The following is a 20,043-nucleotide window of genomic DNA, read 5'->3' as shown; positions in this document are numbered from 1 at the left end:
GAATTTGGCGTAAACAGAATCAGAAAATGGATCCATCATGCTTGTTACCACTGTGTAGGCTGGTGGTGGTGGTGTAATGGTGTGGGGGATGTTTTCTTGGCACACTTTAGGCCCCTTAGTGCCAATTGGGCATTGTTTAAAAACCACGGCCTACCTGAGCATTGTTTCTGACCATGTCCATCCCTTTATGGCCACCATGTACCCATCCTCTGATGGCTACTTCCAGCAGGATAATGCACCATGTGAAAAAGCTCGAATCATTTCAAATTGGTTTCTTGAACATAACAATGAGTTCACTGTACTAAAATGGCCCCCACAGTCACCAGATCTCAACCCAATAGAGCATCTTTGGGATGTGTTGGAATGGGAGCTTCGTGCCCTGGATGTGCATCCCACAAATCTCCATCAACTGCAAGATGCTATCCTATCAATATGGGCCAATATTTCTAAAGAATGCTTTCAGCACCTTGTTGAATCAATGCCACGTAGAATTAAGGCAGTTCTGAAGGCGAAAGGGGGTCAAACACAGTATTAGTATAGTGTTCCTAATAATCCATTAGGTGATTGTATATATAATCAAAATATAAATGAAAGTCAAAAGCACATTTTTAGTCATACCTGGAAACAAATCCTGTTCAAATAGGTTATATGGGCCATTCTACAGAATTTGTTCAAAGTTAGAGTTGGAAACATCTTGAAAAGAAAATTGTCTTTTTCCATAAATCTCTTGTAAAGTATTATTTTTTAAAGTAGGCCAATACATTTTATCATAAATATTTCAAAGTTAAGGATTCATTATTTTGATATAGCCTACGGAGGCAAATCCCTCATGTCCTGCAGCTTGGGGATAAATTCAACTGCTCACAAACCTTCGTCATTATGGGAGGAGCGGCACTAGAGCAAGACAGCCTTTTACAAGCTGTGGATACATGCTTTAAATTATTTCATGTTTTAGACTTTGAGTATCCAAAGCCTGCGGCAGCTGTTTCTACAACACACAATATATTCTGTGCCAGGAGGAGTTCTATCAACTCACTGTCGCTTACTTAGGCAGTTTATAATTGGATAAGCTGGGCTAGCTTTGGTTTCTTTTGTTTGTTTATTTGTGTTTTTGTATTCCATGTTTCTTAGAATTTAAAACATAATTGTAAATAATTTTATTTTAGCATTAATATTCTGTGCCTGGAGGTGTTCCCTCAACACACTGTCGCCTTATGAGGCCGTTTATAATTGCATTACTTTTATTTATTTATTTATTGAAAGAATTTCTTACCTTAAGGAAGTAAATTAAAGCAATTGCAACAATAACTTAATGAAAATGTTTACAACTTGTATGTCACGGTGTAGTGTGAATGAAAGCAGGCTGAGGCAAAAGGCTCCAATATAAACGGTTTACTTATGAACAAAACAGGAAACAGCTACAGGCAAGAAGACAGGCAGAACACTCACAACAACACGTAAGCATTTACAAGAACCGACAAAGACAGACTGAACACAGGCAAACTAAATACAAGTCCAAATGAACACTAACGAGGTGAAGACAGTTGACACAGATGATGATGACGAGGGACAGGTGGATAATGAGGGAGTGAGTACAGGTGTGAAGACAAGAAGGATTCTAGGAAGTGTAGTGAAGATGACTAAGACAGACAGGTGCAGACGAAGACTGTGACAGAACGCGCCCCTTCAACAAGACGCGACTTCGCGCCGTAGAACATCAATGGGGTGGGGGGGCGGGCGCCCTGAAGGCTGGCCAGGGCGTGGCCAAACTGGGACGGGAAGCCTCCAGGGCGGATCAGGAAGTGCAGGCGGCCAGGGCTGGGCAGGACGTGCAGGCGGCCAGGGCGGAGCAGGACGTGAAGGCGGCCAGGGCGGAGCAGGACGTGGCCAGGGCGGAGCAGGACGTGAAGGCGGCCAGGGCGGAGCAGAACGTGGCCAGGGCGGAGCAGGACGTGGGCGTGGCCAGGATGGAGCAGGACGTGGGCGTTGCCAGGGCGGAGCAGGACGTGGCCAAGGCGGAGCAGGACGTGGCCAGGGCGGAGCAGGACATGGGCGTGGCCAGGGCGGTGGAGACCCTTCGGGCGGCCATGGCGGTGCGGACCCTTCGGGCGGCCATGGCGGAGAAGCCCCTTCGGGTGGCCGTGGGTCCTTGGGCGCCCACGGCGAGGGCCTGTGGCCCCCCCCCCCCAAAAAAAATGAATGGGGAGAGTGACAGAGTCATTACAAGTCTCTGGGCTGGACGAAACCAGCGGTGAAGGGGTCTCTGGGCTGGACGGAACCAGCGGACTGGACGGGACGTGAACAGACTCTGGCTGGGCCGGCGTGTCGTGAAGCTCTGGCCCGGCAGGCGTGACGTGAAGCTCTGGCTGGACGGTCTCTGGCTGGACGGTCTCTGGCTGGACAAGCGGAGAGGGCTCTTTGCTGGACAGGACCAGTGGCGAAGGTTTTGAGCTGGGCGGAACCAGCGGTGAAGTGGGCTTTGAGCTGGGCGGAACCAGCGGTGAAGTGGGCTTTGAGCTGGGCGGAACCAGCGGTGAAGTGGGCTTTGAGCTGGGCGGAACCAGCGGTGAAGAGGGCTTTGAGCTGGGCGGGACCAGCGGTGAAGAGGGCTTTGAGCTGGGCGGGACCAGCGGTGAAGAGGGCTTTGAGCTGGGCGGGACCAGCGGGGAAGGAAGCTCAGGGCTGGACGGGACCAGCGGTGAAGGAAGCTCAGGGCTGGACGGGACCAGCGGCGCAGGATCAGCGGGCTCTGGCGCAGGATCAGCGGGCTCTGGCGCAGGATCAGCGGGCTCTGGCGCAGGATCAGCGGGCTCTGGCGCAGGATCAGCGGGCTCTGGCGCAGGATCAGCGGGCTCTGGCGCAGGATCAGCCGGCTCTGGCGCAGGATCAGCGGGCTCTGGCGCAGGATCAGCGGGCTCTGGCGCAGGATCAGCCGGCTCTGGCGCAGGATCAGCCGGCTCTGGCGCAGGATCAGCCGGCTCTGGCGCAGGATCAGCGGGCTCTGGCGCAGGATCAGCGGGCTCTGGCGCAGGATCAGCGGGCTCTGGCACAGGATCGTGCATGTGGATGGATGGCGTGGCGAAGATGGCTGGAGCCATCACTGGGGTGATGGCTCCAGCCATCACCCCAGAACCTCACCCAGAACCTCATCAGGACCTCACCCCAGAACCTCATCAGGATCTCTCCCTCAGGATCCTGATGAGGTATTCCGTCAGGTCACGGCCAGCCAAGTCCATATTGTGGTCGGTTCTTCTGTCACGGTGTAGTTTGAATGAAAGCAAGCTGAGGCAAAAGGCTCCAATATAAACGGTTTACTTTTGAACAAAACAGGAAACAGCTACAGGCAAGAAGACAGGCAGAACACTCACAACAACACCTAAGCATTTACAAGAACCGACAAAGACAGACTGAACACAGGCAAACTAAATACAAGTCCAAATGAACACTAACGAGGTGAAGACAGTTGACACAGATGATGATGACGAGGGACAGGTGGATAATGAGGGAGTGAGTACAGGTGTGGAGACAAGAAGGATATGGGAAGTGTAGTGAAGATGACTAAGACAGACAGGTGCAGACGAAGACTGTGACAGTAGCTGCGTTTACATGGACACTTATAATCGGATTGACGGCTCAATCGGACTAAAAAACCTTCATGTAAACACCTTAATCGATCCGATTGAGCTCGATCCGATTGAAATTTCGATCGGATTGAAAGGGGTGGTTTACTCCTTTTGTAATCCTATCGAGAGAACATGTAAACACTTGATCGGATTGAAAACCGAAACTAAAAGGACTGCGCATGTGCAATGACGTTGAAATAGCGTAATGACGTATGACGCACGGAACGAGCTGTTCTTCCTGGTGAATAAAGTGAATATAAATGAGTGTTCCGTTATTAAAAAATTCTCATTTCACTCAGCGTCTGTGAAGTGGAGCAGGACAGCGTCCCAGCAGTGCTTGTTTCAGACTCTCATCCATGGACGACTGGTTTTGGGCGCGGGGTTTTACTGCATGATCAATATAAGCAGCACGACAAAACGGTTCATGCTCATCGTCTCCAAATCATGACCAGAGGCGGATACATATATTAAGTCTGCTGTTTAAAACAAATAAAGCACCAAAATAGAGGAGAATAGTTATGCGCGAACAGCAGCATATTCGTGCAGTGCGCATGTCAAAAAATCAATTTCGATTTGAATCTTGTGACATATAAACGCGCACATCAACCCGATTACTTTATTTATCGTTCATGTAAACACCGTGTTCGAATTCATCAATCGGATTGATTTCATTCGGATTGAACCATGTAAACGCAGCTATTGTAATGTTTACAACTGTTTATTTGTGTTTTTTGTGCTCCATGTTTCTTAGAACTTAAAGCATAATTCTAAATTAATTAATTTTAACATTAATATTCTGTGCACTGTCGCCTTTTTATTTATTGAAACAATTTCTTACCTTTAGGAAATAAATTAAAACAATTGCAACAATAACTTTTGTGTAATAAGAATGTAATGTCTTATTGAATGTAAATAAAGCATTGTCAATATACTGAAGTTATTTATTTACATGGCAATAAAAGTAATAATATTAATACTAGGTTGGTTAATGCCCTGACTGGGCAAAGGAAGCTCACGTCCCTTTCCTCGCTACAAACCGGCAGTGGACAGGGAGATAACCAGGAACGGCGGCTGAAGGCAGCGAGATGGAGGCCAGCGACTTCAGTAGCAAGGGCTCTTCCCGCAGAAAGCTGTATCAACGGCACGGCTTCTCACTCTGGATCCAGTCGGTGCGAACGCTCCGCTGAAGAGATGAAAATCAGATTATATTAGCCCATCGAGCAGTATTTATAAGGCTAGGCCACGCCCGCTTCGGCGGGAGCGTGACGCAATGGGCGCGAAGCGCCCTCATTGGACTGTCACTGAATGGCCTCTCTCGATAGGCTGCTGCAATTGCCACAGGCCAGCCAATAGGCACGCTAAGCCGACCTTGCCTATGTCTGCTTGCTGTTGCAATGCGTTTTGCATTAATACAAAATTAAGGATAATTTTTTGGCTTCAATATCTCGAGGAAAAGAGGTTTTCCCCTAGCGTAAGATATTACGCAGTACGAGAGAACCTCTCGTAAGAGAACTACAAATTTGACTTTACGGCAAGCGTTACAATTGGACAACGTTCACTCTACGCCACAGTAGGCTGCGGTAGGCTAAATTATTTACGACAGCGGTAACGGACTATGCCGCCTCCAACCTGTAGGGGGACTGCAGAGGAAAAGTTATTTAGTGTTGCTTTAATGTTACTATTGTTAGCCAAGTGATTTCATATTGAAACGTGCCTTGTAAACAGCTAGCTAAAAAATTCTTAATTGGAGTATCTAATCTTATCATTTGTTCAAATAAAACATTGCATATCACTCCCAAAACAATTGATCTGCTTAATTATTTATATTTACTGTTAATTTGAATATTTACTTTTTACTTTCGGTACTTAAGTACGTTTTAAATCGGATACTTTTGTGCTTTTACTCAAGTGATGTTTGAATGGATGACTTTCTACTTTTACGGGGGTAATTCTTTATTTAGGTAAATATACTTTTACTCGAGTAACTTTTGAGTACTTTTACCACCCCTGCCAACTTTACAGTATTACACATGTTTGATATCATTGAAAATGTCTCAGTGCAACTGGTACAAAGGTCTCATTCCCAAAGGTAATAAAGTTATTAAGAGTTTTAGGGATAACCTGTACACAAAGGAGGGTGTGTCTTCCAGGCAAATGGTACTCTGTTCTCAAAGGTGTAAACTCAATATAAATTCCCATTGGTAGCAAATGTTTCCATGTAAATCAACTTCTGCCTTCAGTAAGTTTGGGATGGTGATTAAAGTAAATTCCCATATGTTTACATTTGAAAAGAGGTTTCTACCTTGGTGTGATTTTGTAACCCAGACCAGCCCGTGATGCGAAAGTGCAAGCAAAACACTTGGCTTTATGTATTTTATAATGTCAAGGTATTGTATCTTGACTCTTTATTCCAGAGCATTTGATGTTTTGTATCTATTATCTTTGAACTGATTATGAAATTTGCATGATATATTTACCTGCCATAATAAATTGTAAACCTTTGATTTTATTCAAATAGACTCTGACATTATTTTCAGTAAAGAGTTAAAAAGAATAATCAAACATTCACTCACATTTAATGATGCACAGATATCATTAAAACCTTTTCATTTATGGAGTCAGATAAAATAACGAGGTAATAACATGAAAAAATGTATTTCATTTAATCAAATTACTTTGCCACGAGAAAGACATTCCTTCACCCGCTGATCGGACACCGGCATTGGGCCGATTGAGCCGGGCTTACACTGACCCTTGACTTTTTTTTAACATCAGTTTTTATTTTGCTTGAACTGTTTTGCAAGCCACACTTGTACACACACACATGGTTTGTGAATGCATATTGTCATATTGATTATGATGACAAAATCATCATGTAGCCTGTTCATTCACTAAACTCATTCAGAGTTTAATTCTGTATCAAAAGTGTTACATTACCACCACTGTGAAACTACAGCAATGTTACAATGATGATTTTTTTTAACACCTCATGCACAACCAAAGAAACAGAGCTAAACTGTCTTGCAGAAACAATCAACTCAACTCTCAACAATGGTGGCAATATTTTTATTTTATTTTTTTATTCATACTGCAGTGCATGCTGGGAGTTTTATACTATCCTGGAACCCAGCATGCATTGTGACATGAAACTTTTGATTGTCACCATTGTTGAGATTCATATGCTGATTGTTGATGTCTTTGTCTAAGTTTCATAACAACAAGTCCTCCAACTCATACGTCTATTTAGGTTGTTTGTGACAACCTTCAAATACAACACATGAGAGCGTTCCCTAAATTGACGCCCCATACCGGCAGCTGGAGATATGGAGAAATGAAACATAAACTTTCGCCTCAATGCATTTTTTCTATTTTTTTTTAAGCTACCTGCTACCAGTTTACGTCAAACTCTCCCAGCTATTCGAAGTGGTATACTGCTATAAAAAGATATGGATTTTTGATGACTTCAACACACGTGCAGGTAGGGTTTCCCGTCTCGTATAGTCCCGTGTTTATGAATGAAATTATGTTGTGTTTCAAAACGGTATTTGTATTTCAAGCTGTGTGATGTTCAAATCATTTTAAATTTAGAAATTTAAAACATCCTTGCTGAATAAAAGTATTAATTGTCAGGGTTTTGTAAATTACCTCTCTAGTTGTGATGTTCTTTCCAGCCCACTAGGGGGACTCAATGAGTAGGGAAGGATAGTTACATAGACAAGAGAGTAACGAGGGTTCCTTATGTAAACAAGCTGAATACAGTTGTTCCATGCAGCTCTTCAATGAACAGAATTGATACGATTAATGCCTCCTTGCAAATGCATACAAGACATTAATTTCTTTCTAAAAAAAAGGAAAGAAAAATAGTCTGACCACAAACTTTTGAACAGTAGCCTAGTGTAGGCTATATTGTTACAAAAGATTTCTATTTTAATGAATCCTGAAAAAACGTATCACAGGTTATAAAAAATATTAAGCAGCACAAGTTCATTTTCCAACATTGATATTAACTCAGCATATCAGAATGATTATTGGATGTTGATGTATTGTGGATTGTTTTTGAACTTGTGAAACACGCATTTTATGCCTGTAGATGTATAATGATTATTATTACTGCTACTACTACTGTTGTAAGCTATATTTGTGTATTATAATATTATTATTTTCATTGTTGTTGTCGTCGTAGCCTACTTTTTTACTGTGAGTTTTATGCTAATTACCTTTTTTCTGTGTGTACCATCAAACGAAACAACAGACACGAAGTGGTTAATAATTTTCCTAAAAGGTGGAAAGGATTAACAGAAGTGTGGTATGTCAAGAATTTCTTTCTTATGAGATTAAAAGTTCATTCGCTACCACTGGAGGTCGCAACACTAAGAGACTGAATGTATTCCAATATGGCTCTCAGAATGGCATTATTAAGCTACTGACAAATCCTAGTAAAGTGTTGTGCGATACCAGTCACCTCTGTGGAACCACTGGTATAATTGTCTTTTATATATTTTTTGTTTTTGTTTATGTTTTGAGGTGTTGGGTGTCTGTAATGTTGTGTGGTTTTCTAATGGACCCTGAGTCTGACAATAAAGTTGAATTGAAATTGAATATTATTGGTAACATGTGTGTGGGAGAGAGAGGGCTAGTTTATGATATTTCATTTATTTTCTCTTATTTGTTATTTAGGTTACTAGGTTAGGTAATAAATTAAAGCTAAAAATAAAAGCTAAAAATAGCTTCCATTGAAAACCCCAAATCAGTCAGGTTCAGAACAGATGGAAACCTTTTGAAGTTCGTAAAACATTCAAATTAGTAAAGGGCGCAAAGATCGAAACAGTGATGATGACGTGCGTCAGAGAGAGGACGCGAGCGCGCGCATCGCTCTAGTGCGCAGGTGGATCTCAGCGCACAATAGCGCGCCTGTCTCGCGCCACAGGTAGTAGCTGCTGGATTCAGGTGTTGTAACACGACACTGAACCATGTGATCAGCGATGAGAATTTAGAAAGAAGACATACCCAGCTCGAGCATTCACTCAACACTCTAGTAAATACAAGACCACCATTGAAAGCAGGGCAGGATCCCGAAGGACAATGTTTTATTATGAGCAGGACGGCGGAGTGACGAGCTAGTTTCGGTTTAAATCCTTAATTTGACCGGTAAGGTGAGAGGCGGAAGAGACCTGCGGACATATAGTCCACATAACATACATTCACAAAAACTCGTCAGGAAACATCCTGGATTATGAAGGTGGAAACACAGGTATGAGTATGTTTCTGTTTATGTGTCGTATCGAATGTATGAATGTTTCCTTAGCAACACAGATAAGGTGGGAAGGAATGTTCATGTCGTGAACTGGATAAAGGTTACATGAACCGAAATGCAAAATAAGTACCCAGTGCCAGGAGTCAGCTGTTAAGTATTAAACACATACATCTGGACACTCTTAAATGTCCGCTAACACTTTACAATAAGGTCTCATTTGTTAATGTATTAGCCTAATTACCAACATAACCATGAGCAATACGTACTGTATTTGTTAATCTTTGTTAACGTTAGTACAAAAATACAGCTGGTCATTGTTTGTTCATGTTTCTTTGCAGTGGATTAGCTAATGTTAACAAATATAACATTTGATTTTAATAACGTATTAGTAAATGTATATTTGTTACCAGAACAGAATTTACACATGGTAACCTTGTTTAAAATCCAAGTTTGCACAAATAAGAAAAATAAGGCATACTGGAATGAATCAGTGCATTTGGATATGTTTTAATTTAGGAGATCATAGCCAACACGATTAGTGAGCTAAATTCTTCTAAGTCACAATTATAAAACAAATAGTTCCTTTCTACACTCTTACAAATTAAGGTTCTTTATTTGCATCAATGGTTCTATGAAGAAACTCACTGTTTTAAACAAGAGGAATGATCAAATCTGCAAACCAACTTCAGATCCTAACAGACGTTTCTACTCTTCTTTTGCAGCTCGCTAGATTTTTTATTCTTTGATCTCGGACATGATTTATTGATCACCTCCGCTCCACCCTAGCCGGAGCATCAGCCCCTTCTGGTCGGGGTAGGGGTGCAGATTGACTCCATCCCGGAGATGATACGGCAGGTTGGACTTTTGGCAGGGAGTTTTATGCTGCTGCTTCTCAGGAATGTTTCGGCCCAGGGTGAGTCACTCGCTCCACCTCTGCAGTCATGTCCGAAACTGAACTTTGAGAGTATCCGGATTATTAATCACTGTTAAAGCTCACTGCGTTTGAACAGCTCAATTGAGTTGCGTCAGATTAATCTGAACATGAGCCGAGTAACACTCCTCTAACTTGTACTAAGTTAGTACTAGATTGCCTGAAACAAGCTCAAGCATGTCAGTTTTCTGCAGAAACATCTAAGGTATTGTTGGGAGGTCAGGTCATAAAATTGTACTCGCCATTAAGATATATATAAAAAAAATGTATGAGAACTGTGTAACCATAAACTATGACTATCATAAAATCCGCCCAGATCACATTTTACCCCCAAAATCACAATAAATTATATATTCCATATAGAAAATTAAATATTTTTTTTTGGGTCATTACTATTTTCTGTATTGTGACATTATTTTCCATGATATGTAGGTACATATCCCCCAAAAACTGTACTTATTCACTGTAATACAACATATCTAGGTCTCATTACATTATTGTGAAAATTGTATATATTATTTAAATGCGTTATTGTAGTATTTGTTGTACATACTTTAATGGTGATTTAAGAATTTGGTACAGAATTGTGCATAATTGTCAAAAATGTCACAATGCTTCAAAATAGGCTACATGTAATTTATTTTTATTCTCATTTTGGGGATACAACTTTTTTTGGAGATTCATACAGTTGTTATCAAAAGTATTCAACCCCCTTTGCAAATCAGGTTCATTGGCAAAGTGTACAGACTTTTAGCTGTTTGCGATGAACAAATCAAACAAAAGTAATTGAAATAGCTCAACACAACAAATGTTTCGAGTGGTTTCCCCAAATTCAACTGAAAATGCAACTTTTAATGACTTCCGCAGTCTCAAAATTATTCAACCCCCTGAATAGACTCCCAAACAACAGCACAAATCTGCAAAACAAGTGTTGTCTCAAGCATAGCTGATGCAACTAATCAAGGGCTTTATTAGTTGCGTTGTCTCAAGCATAGCTGATGCAACTAATCAAGGGCTTTATTAGTTGCACCAGGTGTGCTTGAGCTAGGAATGGGGATGTACATTTTCTGCTCATCTCAGTTTCCTTGCTATTTTTTAAAATACCCTTTTAACCCTTTCTTGAACATGTACGAGTCATTACATCATTTCTCTATTGCAACATAAGCACATTCTTTCAAAACAAACACTGGAACAAACTCAACTAAGTAAAACAAAACTATTAATGAATTAACAAAAGTTTCCATCTTCCTAAAACACTTTCTTTGCCACTCTTTTAAAGAAAACATTTAATCAATAAATGTCCCACTACATACTTAAACTGCATTCACGTGCTTCATGATTAGTCCTGCAACAAGTTCCTTTCCTTCTTTAAAGTTATCTTTGTCCTTGAGGGATTATTTACTCTCGTAAATCATTAACATTTTAGCTTTTTCATATGTATTCTCCCACTCTCTCTCTTTCCCTTCTTCTCTCTTTCTTCTATGTGTTTTTGTGCCTTCATTTAAACATGATTTTTAGGGACCGCTTACACACCATTTTCAGCCAATAACTGAAAACTTTTTATACATTTTGGTTGTTCATTTACACGACAACAAAGTTTTGTGGGCTTGAAAATGGAAACTTTTGAAAACAGGTTTCAAAGTGCAAGTTTTTGAAAACGACACTGTTATCGTCCCAGTGTAAACTACACACACACGCAGATTTGTGAAAATGGTGATGTCATGCATGCATATTACTAGTGTTTCTTTACTAAGTGGCATCTCCATCTACAGGCCTGGCATGAATAATATGGTTTAAGTCGTTTTTGCGGATCTGTGTGAACAGGGATCGTTTTGACAACGTTGTCGTCTGTACGCGAGAAACATAAAGGAAGAACTTTTTCATTTTAAGTATTGTTGTTGTGTAAACGTGCCCTAAATCACCACTTTGCAAGTGTAACATTTATTTTCAATCAAGTCAAAAGTTTTTGTACCATTACTTGTTCTCTGACCTTCAAAAGCACACTATGGTTTGTCAAAGTGCAACAATCACAAATGTGAGATTTTACAAAGTTGCCAAACTTTGAAATTATTTGAGGTTTTTGTTATGTGAGGGATTTGTTATTGCTCAGAGAATTGAGGTTAATTATGGGGCACCAATGCACCATTTGATACTTTGCTGGTCCTTCTTTAATTTTAAACAAGGAGACAACTATGATAAAGTATAAGGTAATTTATACAAATTCTGAGGCTGTGATAGAGCTTACCCTTACGAAAGGAAAATATATTTACCAATATATTACTTGAAATAAATTGTAATATATTATTTTCCAATATATATTGGAAATACATGGAATAATATATTAATGATAAATATATTATACAATATATTATATATTCATGTAATATATTGCAAAATATACAAATGATTGCCGCTTTCCATATATTTCAATATATTGAGCATGAATATATAATATATGTGTTTATATATCGTAAAATATATGCAATTTTATATTTATAAATATCCAAATGTATTCCGATTTATATATGGCAAAATGTATTGATAATATATGTAAAGATATAGTGTCACATGTATGTTTAATATATGGTAGAATATAGTTTAAATATATGGAAATATATGTACATATATATTGTAAAATGTATGCACAATATTTGTACATATATGTGAATATGCACTTATAATGTATGTACATATATGGAGATATATACATGTAACATCTAAAATATATGAATACTTAATAAATATGCAACCTGCAATATATGTGCAAACCTTTAAACCACTTAATATCAAAGTAATTATAATTCAAATATAGTAATTATAGTCTACTCTTAATGGTCTTAAGCCAATCGTCAACATAAGCACAGGCTCTACTCTTCAGCACAATGGTGACCCCAAAAACTCAGACATACCAGAAAACATTTTAAATTCCAAAATAATAGAACATGAAACACTAACAGATCTCCCACTATATTAATATTGAGCAAAACACATTAAATAACACTTACTTTTAACATTTGCTCTCCTTTACCAGTCAGAAGCAAAGCATGCTGGAAACTAGAAATATGTTGTAACTCATTTCATGAATGTGAATATACATTAACATGTATATTGGAACATGTATGTGCAATAATGTACACAATAAAGGATAAAACTGTGAATACATGTAATACTATTTTTGTTTTCATTAATAAATATTTTATATGTATTAATACATAGCCATACATGATCAATGGATATATTGCAGTATATTAAAGCATATAAAGACAAACTATTATATGTAAAAAATATAGTGACTTTTTTGGTCTTGATTGCAATTTATTTGTTTTATATGTATCAATATACACTCACCGGCCACTTTATTAGGTACCCCATGCTAGTAACGGGTTGGACCCCCTTTTGCCTTCAGAACTGCCTCAATTCTTCGTGGCATAGATTCAACAAGGTGCTGGAAGCATTCCTCAGGGAGTTTGGTCCATATTGACATGATGGCATCACACAGTTGCCGCAGATTTGTCGGCTGCACATCCATGATGCGAATCTCCCGTTCCACCACATCCCAAAGATGCTCTATTGGGTTGAGATCTGGTGACTGTGGAGGCCATTTTAGTACAGTGAACTCATTGTCATGTTCAAGAAACCAATTTGAAATGATTAGAGCTTTGTGACATGGTGGAAGTAGCCATCAGAGGATGGGTACATGGTGGCCATAAAGGGATGGACATGGTCAGAAACAATGCTCAGGTAGGCCGTGGCATTTAAACGATGCCCAATTGGCACCAAGGGGCCTAAAGTGTGCCAGGAAAACATCCCCCACACCATTACACCACCACCACCAGCCTGCACAGTGGTAACAAGGCATGATGGTTCCATGTTCTCATTCTGTTTACGCCAAATTCTGACTCTAACATCTGAATGTCTCAACAGAAATCGAGACTCATCAGACCAGGCAACATTTTTCCAGTCTTCAACTGTTCAATTTTGGTGAGCTCTTGCAAATTGTAGCCTCTTTTTCATATTTGTAGTGGAGATGAGTGGTACCCGGTGGAGTCTTCTGCTGTTGTAGCCCATCCGCCTCAAGGTTGTGCGTGTTGTGGCTTCACAAATGCTTTGCTGCATACCTCGGTTGTAACGAGTGGTTATTTCAGTCACTGTTGCCCTTCTATCAGCTCGAACCAGTCTGGCCATTCTCCTCTGACCTCTGGCATCAACAAGGCATTTCCGCCCACAGAACTGCCGCTCACTGGATGTTTTTTCTTTTTCGGACCATTCTCTGTAAACCCTAGAGATGGTTGTGCGTGAAAATCCCAGTAGATTAGCAGTTTCTGAAATACTCAGACCAGCCCTTCTGGCACCAACAATCATGCCACGTTCAAAGTCACTCAAATCACCTTTCTTCCCCATACTGATGCTCGGTTTGAACTGCAGGAGATTGTCTTGACCATGTCTACATGCCTAAATGCACTGAGTTGAGGCCATGTGATTGGCTGCTTAGAAATTAAGTGTTAACGAGCAGTTGGACAGGTGTACCTAATAAAGTGGCCGGTGAGTGTATATACATATATGGTCTATGCATATATTGCAATAGATTGGAAAATATAAATATTAAATCCCATATATGGCAATATATTGCCTAATATATCAAATGATATTTTCCAACATACTGCAATATATTTTTGTTTCGTAAGGGTTACCAATAGCAAAAAAATGCATCTTATGTACAACAATATAACAATGCATAGTTATAATCAGCAATGTTTGGTGGCATATATTTTATACTAAAACGTTTACCAATGAAAAATTACATACAGACTTTTCTAAACATTACTGAGTTGATGATGGAAAAAGAATAACTGACTTTGAATTATAATTCACAGAATATTAATTTAACTTACTAACAGCAACTACCATTGTATGGATCACCACATTAGACAGTAGTTAGAAAAGCTAATGGCCAAATAACAGATATTCATGTTGAAAATTAAAAATGTTATGTCAACAGCAAAATTATCAATGCAAATACACTGAATATGACGTCATACAGTACCACACAAAATATTCAAAGACCATGTAATCACTTGACGCATGCCGTTTTCTTTCCTGTGTTGACGTATTGAAACAGGAAGGGGGACGTGTCGAAAGGCTCATCCCTATGTTTTAAAATAGCCAATATCCTTTAGTTTATAGTAACCATTCATGGCTTCTTGCTTATTCTGTGGCATTAGGGGGAGGGACATTTTCACTCTAGTCAAAATTGTGTATGTGCAAGATGAGTCATTTAAATATTTTTTGTCAGTTTTCCCAGAAGAAACTGTACGTTTTAAACCTGTAGCTATATGCTAAAAGTGTATTTTGTCAACTTTTAGGAGTGGACTAAGATGTAGAATGTTTTTTTGTTGTTGCACCATATCTTGTTTTTTGATTGCATTATTAAGTCTGGTGGTGAAATTTTTGCCCCAAGCCCTCGTTAATTTCTGACCCTGTTGTGTGTGTGCGCTGCATAATGGTGGGGGACGGGGCTCTTTTTCGAGCTCAAGCCGAGGCCCCTTTCTGTTGCGAGGCCTGTTTCAAGTGAAACATAGCAACGGCCGCTACTGCTCAGATGTGTATCAATATAGAATCACACAGTGAGCTCTAAATCAGCGCCTCTCAACTTTAGCTATATTTTTTATTTCAAATTTTGTGTTAAGGTCCAGATGTCCAGCTCTCTGAACATGTGCTGAATGTTGGGTGCTGGGTTTCATAATGTTGCTGTAAATCATTTAAATTGTGAGATTACACCACCACAGAGCGCACATATCACAGTTCACACCATTTGACATGGGAAAAAAACAACACTCTCAAGTGTTCCTCTTTTATTAATGTTTAGTTCCCATCCTCATATCTTTGCTTTTTTTCCCCTCATTGTTAACAAACTAGTGTTAGTGGCGAGCACTGTGACAGTGGTGCATGTCATAGTGATGTGACTTGAAATGATCCTGAAACACACCTCAGATCAAATATTAAAGAACCGCAAAGAAAACACATGCTACTTTGAGCTGCAACATTGTCACTGAGAAACCATTTTGTGATTTGTGAGCCACCCCTAGCTAGGATGAGAGCTAAAGTCACATTAGAGTCTGCAGACTGTTATCCATAATATGTACAATTAATTGTCATCTCATTGTAATGTTTTCTATTTGCAGAGGAAAACAGCACCATGCCCAGTACAACTCCCAGCCCAGTAAGTAGAGATTCCTTGAGGTGTAGTGGTGTGTTTCTTTCCTCTCTCTTTATTAGCCTGAAGGGCATCAACTGTCAAAATGTTTTCTCTTATAGTATCTGACTAACTTGGAGAATGTTCTCTTCATTTGCTCAATGATAATCAGAATAGCCCAAAATTCAGAATTGGCTCCGTTTGAATAGTACGGAGCCCCGCACATGACATGCAGGAAAAAAAAAAAAGTATATTGTGGCCACAAATTAACAAATTGTTCCCACGATTTATGAATACGTCAGCATATTTCGTTTCCTTGTTTTAAATAAATTGTGCGTACGATATTATAATATGTTCCCTTTTTAATTGTAGTTAAATCAAAACGAGGGAGAAAATAAGTACAACGTGGCCACGATTTACTAAATCAAGGGAACAAATTATATAGTGCGCACAATTTAGTAAAACGAAAAAAACAAATTCTTAATTTGTGACCAGAAAAATATTTCTGTCCGCATGTCATGTGCAGGACTCCGTAGTATTCATAAGTAATGAATATGAATTTATTTGGCCTCACACTACAGGACTAAATGAAAAATTATATCTGAAAAATTGGGGTAAAGTAGAGCATTCTGGGGGGAATTTTTTTTTCTGTAACCATGGCCAGTAGGTAAGGGTCAGTAAGATTTTTTTTTTAATTAATTTTGAAAAGTCTCTTATGTTCAGCAATGCTACATTTATTTGATCAAAAACATTAATAAATATTGTTTATAATAAAAAAAAACTGTTTTCTATGTTAATATGTTTTAAAATGTAATTTATTCCTGTGATCAAGGCTGAATTTTCAGCATCATTACTTCAGTCTTCAGTGTCACATGATCCTTCAGAAATCATTCTAATATGATGATTTGATGATCAAGAAACATTTAATATCATTATCGATGTTGAAAACAGTTGTGCTGTTACATCTTTACTATTACTTTTAAACATGATGAATTGAATTGAATGCATCCTTGTTGAATAAATTAAATTCAAATTAAAAAATACTAATATTAATAACGTTTATGTTTATGGGTAATTCATACTGAAAGAATACTGTAATTATTAACAACTGCACCAACAGCAGTTAAATGAATTTCATTCCATTTGACAAATCCTCAAATCCTGTTTGCTACCTCCATTTATGCTCAGCTTAAATTCAGGCATTGAATGTAAAAGGGATTCTCATTTCAATTCTGAATTTTACAGAAACTTTTTATTGAAATTTAAATTAGGCATATGTCATATTTTTTACTACTATTATGGTTACTACGATTATGAGCTTAACTCTTTTCCCGCCATTGATGGAGTTTTCCATCATTTATGACACAACACTTCCCCCCGCCATTGACTGAATTTCCTGGCAATCCATGTTTTCACTGTAAAATGGTAGGGAGCGCAATTACACATCTTCTGAAAGAGTACAGAATCTCCCGATCAAAACAAAGATGAAGAAGAAGCAGGAACAAGCGATAGAAACATTGCTTACGCATATGTAAAATAACGTGATTATCAAACATCGAATGGCATTTAAATCAAAACTGCTTGACGTTATCGAATGAAATGTCGACCCATGAAGAGATACACGACTGTGTAGCTTTGGGGGTGTTGATAGATGTGATCTACTCCATCTATGTTTTGATTAGCCTATAGTTCTGAATTCTGAACAGTTCTTTTTTCTTTTGATATATTGCATAGAATATTTCATATAACTAAATATTCTTTGGGCTACAAAAGCTTTTTGAAAATTAAAATCTGGTCGCCATATTGCATTATGAGGGTGCATGTAAATGTAGTTAATGCCACAATATCTCAATAAGTCAGTGCTTAATGTAGTCCTGTAGTAGCCTACTTCTTCCGTTTGGATGATTAACATTCCTACTTTTCTTTGTCCAGGGCCCTAATATTGTGGCCATTGTTGTACCAACTGTGGTCCTGGGACTGGTGGCTATTTTGACGGCGATTCTGGTGTTCCTGTTCTGCGTGGTAAAGAAGAAGAGACAGACGGAGGGGACGTATCGCCCCAGCACAGAGGAGCAAACAGGAACCCGTAGCGTAGAGACGCCAGACGCCCTCAAACTACCCAAGGAGGAGAGACTGATTTGACACACTGGTTTATAACTAACCAGCAGCACATGATGATGGTGAATCAATTCCAAAATGGTTAAATGGATAAACATTAACTAGGCACTGTTTCTGAGCACTGGCCATATGTTTTGGCTAAACAAAGCGAGTCTGACTACTTGGAAGAAACTTGAAGGAAAGCTACTCTCTCCAAAAGGAAACATATTTCACAGTATAGATCTGCATGTGTTGTTCTCTAGCATTGATATTCTTAGTTTAGACTGGTAGCTTTTCTCTGAAAATTTCATTTTGTGTTGTGTTTTAATTGTTCCTTTACACTTACAAATGCAGATTTTTGTATGTAATGTTAAGATATGTTTAAAGGTGAAGTTTGTAATTTTTCCACTCCTAGTGGCACAAAACAAAAGTGCAATCTGTTTGTTTTTGCATCCAGAAAAGAGCCAGACCAAAGTCCTTTTAAGGCAAGTCATTTCACTCGGCGGCCATCTTTGAAACGCCTCTTGGGCAACTATTTCATGCAATCTCATTTAATGGGGAAACATCAAATTCTCCAAAAGCTGTTCACCAAGCTTACGATTAATATTCATATTTTAAATTACCAATGAAATCTGATCTTATAAATTGTTTCTAAACACTCAAATCATGAAAAAAAACCCTGCGTTTTTCTGGCCGGACTAGCCAATGTGCATGTGCAGTCTTAAGCGCGCCTCTTGGTAAAGAAACACTGACTGTTTCTTTACCAATTGGCTCATTTATTTAGAAGGCGGGACTTATTCCACCATATTGTGTGTTTCACTCTCTCCTATTCATAGTAATATGAGTGGACCGTCTTTATATATCTAAAGTCTTTGGTTAACTTAACAGCATCAGCTCAACCAATGGTGTGAGTTTGGAGGCAGGACTATCTGTTTGTTTCCTGACACTAGATTTTGCACACTACACCTTTAAATATTTATTGAGATCCATTTGCTCACAAATTGGATGTTTTTACTTTCATATCTGGTTGGTTAAAACCCCTTTGATCATTTCAGAAATTATTTCATTTCTCTTGATTTACCTCAGTCACATTTCTATAACTATATATTTCAAACTAATATTAATTGTCCAGAAATTTGATCAGTGCAACAATGAATTCTACTTGGAATCGTTTTTGATTCTTTTTATGATGGCATGAATGTTTACACTCAAATATTTCATGCGTTCTTTTTAACTTGAATGCCTTTTCGAATTTCAGCTTTTTAGAATTTGCTAAGTTGTGCAGTTTATATTTAAGCAAAAAAGCATGAGGTTATATTGCAAATATAATCATGGCTGAAGGGTGTTGTTAGGCACAACGCTCAACAGAGTTACTAATTTACAATTCAGAATGTCCTTGGGTGGCTTTGCTGTTACTCCATATTAAAAATATTGAGGACACTGCACACATTTTCAATAAAACATGTTGATTGAGCTAATTAATTTAAGTGTTATTCTTCTGCTGAATATATAGTCCTGATTCTCTATGGGAGTTGTGCCGTGATATAATGTCGTGGCTGTGTCTGCGCCAGTATTGCCGCATCGGAAGCCAGAACCGGAATTATATGTTTTATCAACAGCCAATTTTAACTTGAATGTGCAAGGTTTCTGGTGTCAGTCTGTTTGAGCTGTACATAAACAGTCCATTACACTGCAAACTGGTGTTTGCGATCATCATAGTATTTTAATTTATGATTGTTATCGTAAACATATTGGTTGGTAGTAGTGCATCTAAAGATAACTAGTAAAGGTCTCTGAATTTGGAAAGGTGTAGCTACTTTGAGGTTTTATAACATTCCATAAATGTCATATGATTGCTGACACATGTACAATAATATCTGGGTGTGCATGGAGGAGTGTCTTTCTAGGAAATGTATTGCAATTAGACAGCATTGCTTAAGGCCGG

The 20,043-nt window shown here is 38.9% G+C and overlaps 2 protein-coding genes across 2 annotated transcripts in view; both read left to right on the top strand.

Moving 5' to 3' along the window:
• The window catches only part of LOC130085010 (adhesion G protein-coupled receptor E1), a 180,854-nt gene that overhangs the window by 23,612 nt on the left and 137,199 nt on the right, over positions 1-20,043 (top strand). The gene's annotated exons all lie outside the window — the stretch shown is intronic.
• crb3a (crumbs homolog 3a) lies at positions 8,369-19,028 on the top strand. The gene is made up of 4 exons (XM_056252573.1): positions 8,369-8,874; positions 9,600-9,790; positions 15,991-16,028; positions 17,934-19,028. Exons 2-4 carry the CDS (start codon positions 9,721-9,723, stop codon positions 18,141-18,143), a joined length of 318 nt encoding a protein of 105 aa, XP_056108548.1. The 5' UTR covers positions 8,369-8,874; positions 9,600-9,720; the 3' UTR covers positions 18,144-19,028.

This window comes from Rhinichthys klamathensis, unplaced genomic scaffold (genome assembly GCF_029890125.1).
Source record: "Rhinichthys klamathensis goyatoka isolate OS25496 unplaced genomic scaffold, OSU_Roscu_1.1 h1tg000004l_1, whole genome shotgun sequence".
Lineage (NCBI taxonomy): Eukaryota > Metazoa > Chordata > Actinopteri > Cypriniformes > Leuciscidae > Rhinichthys > Rhinichthys klamathensis.
The sequence above is the reverse complement of the archived record's forward strand: the minus strand, read 5'-3'. Positions and strand labels throughout refer to the sequence as shown.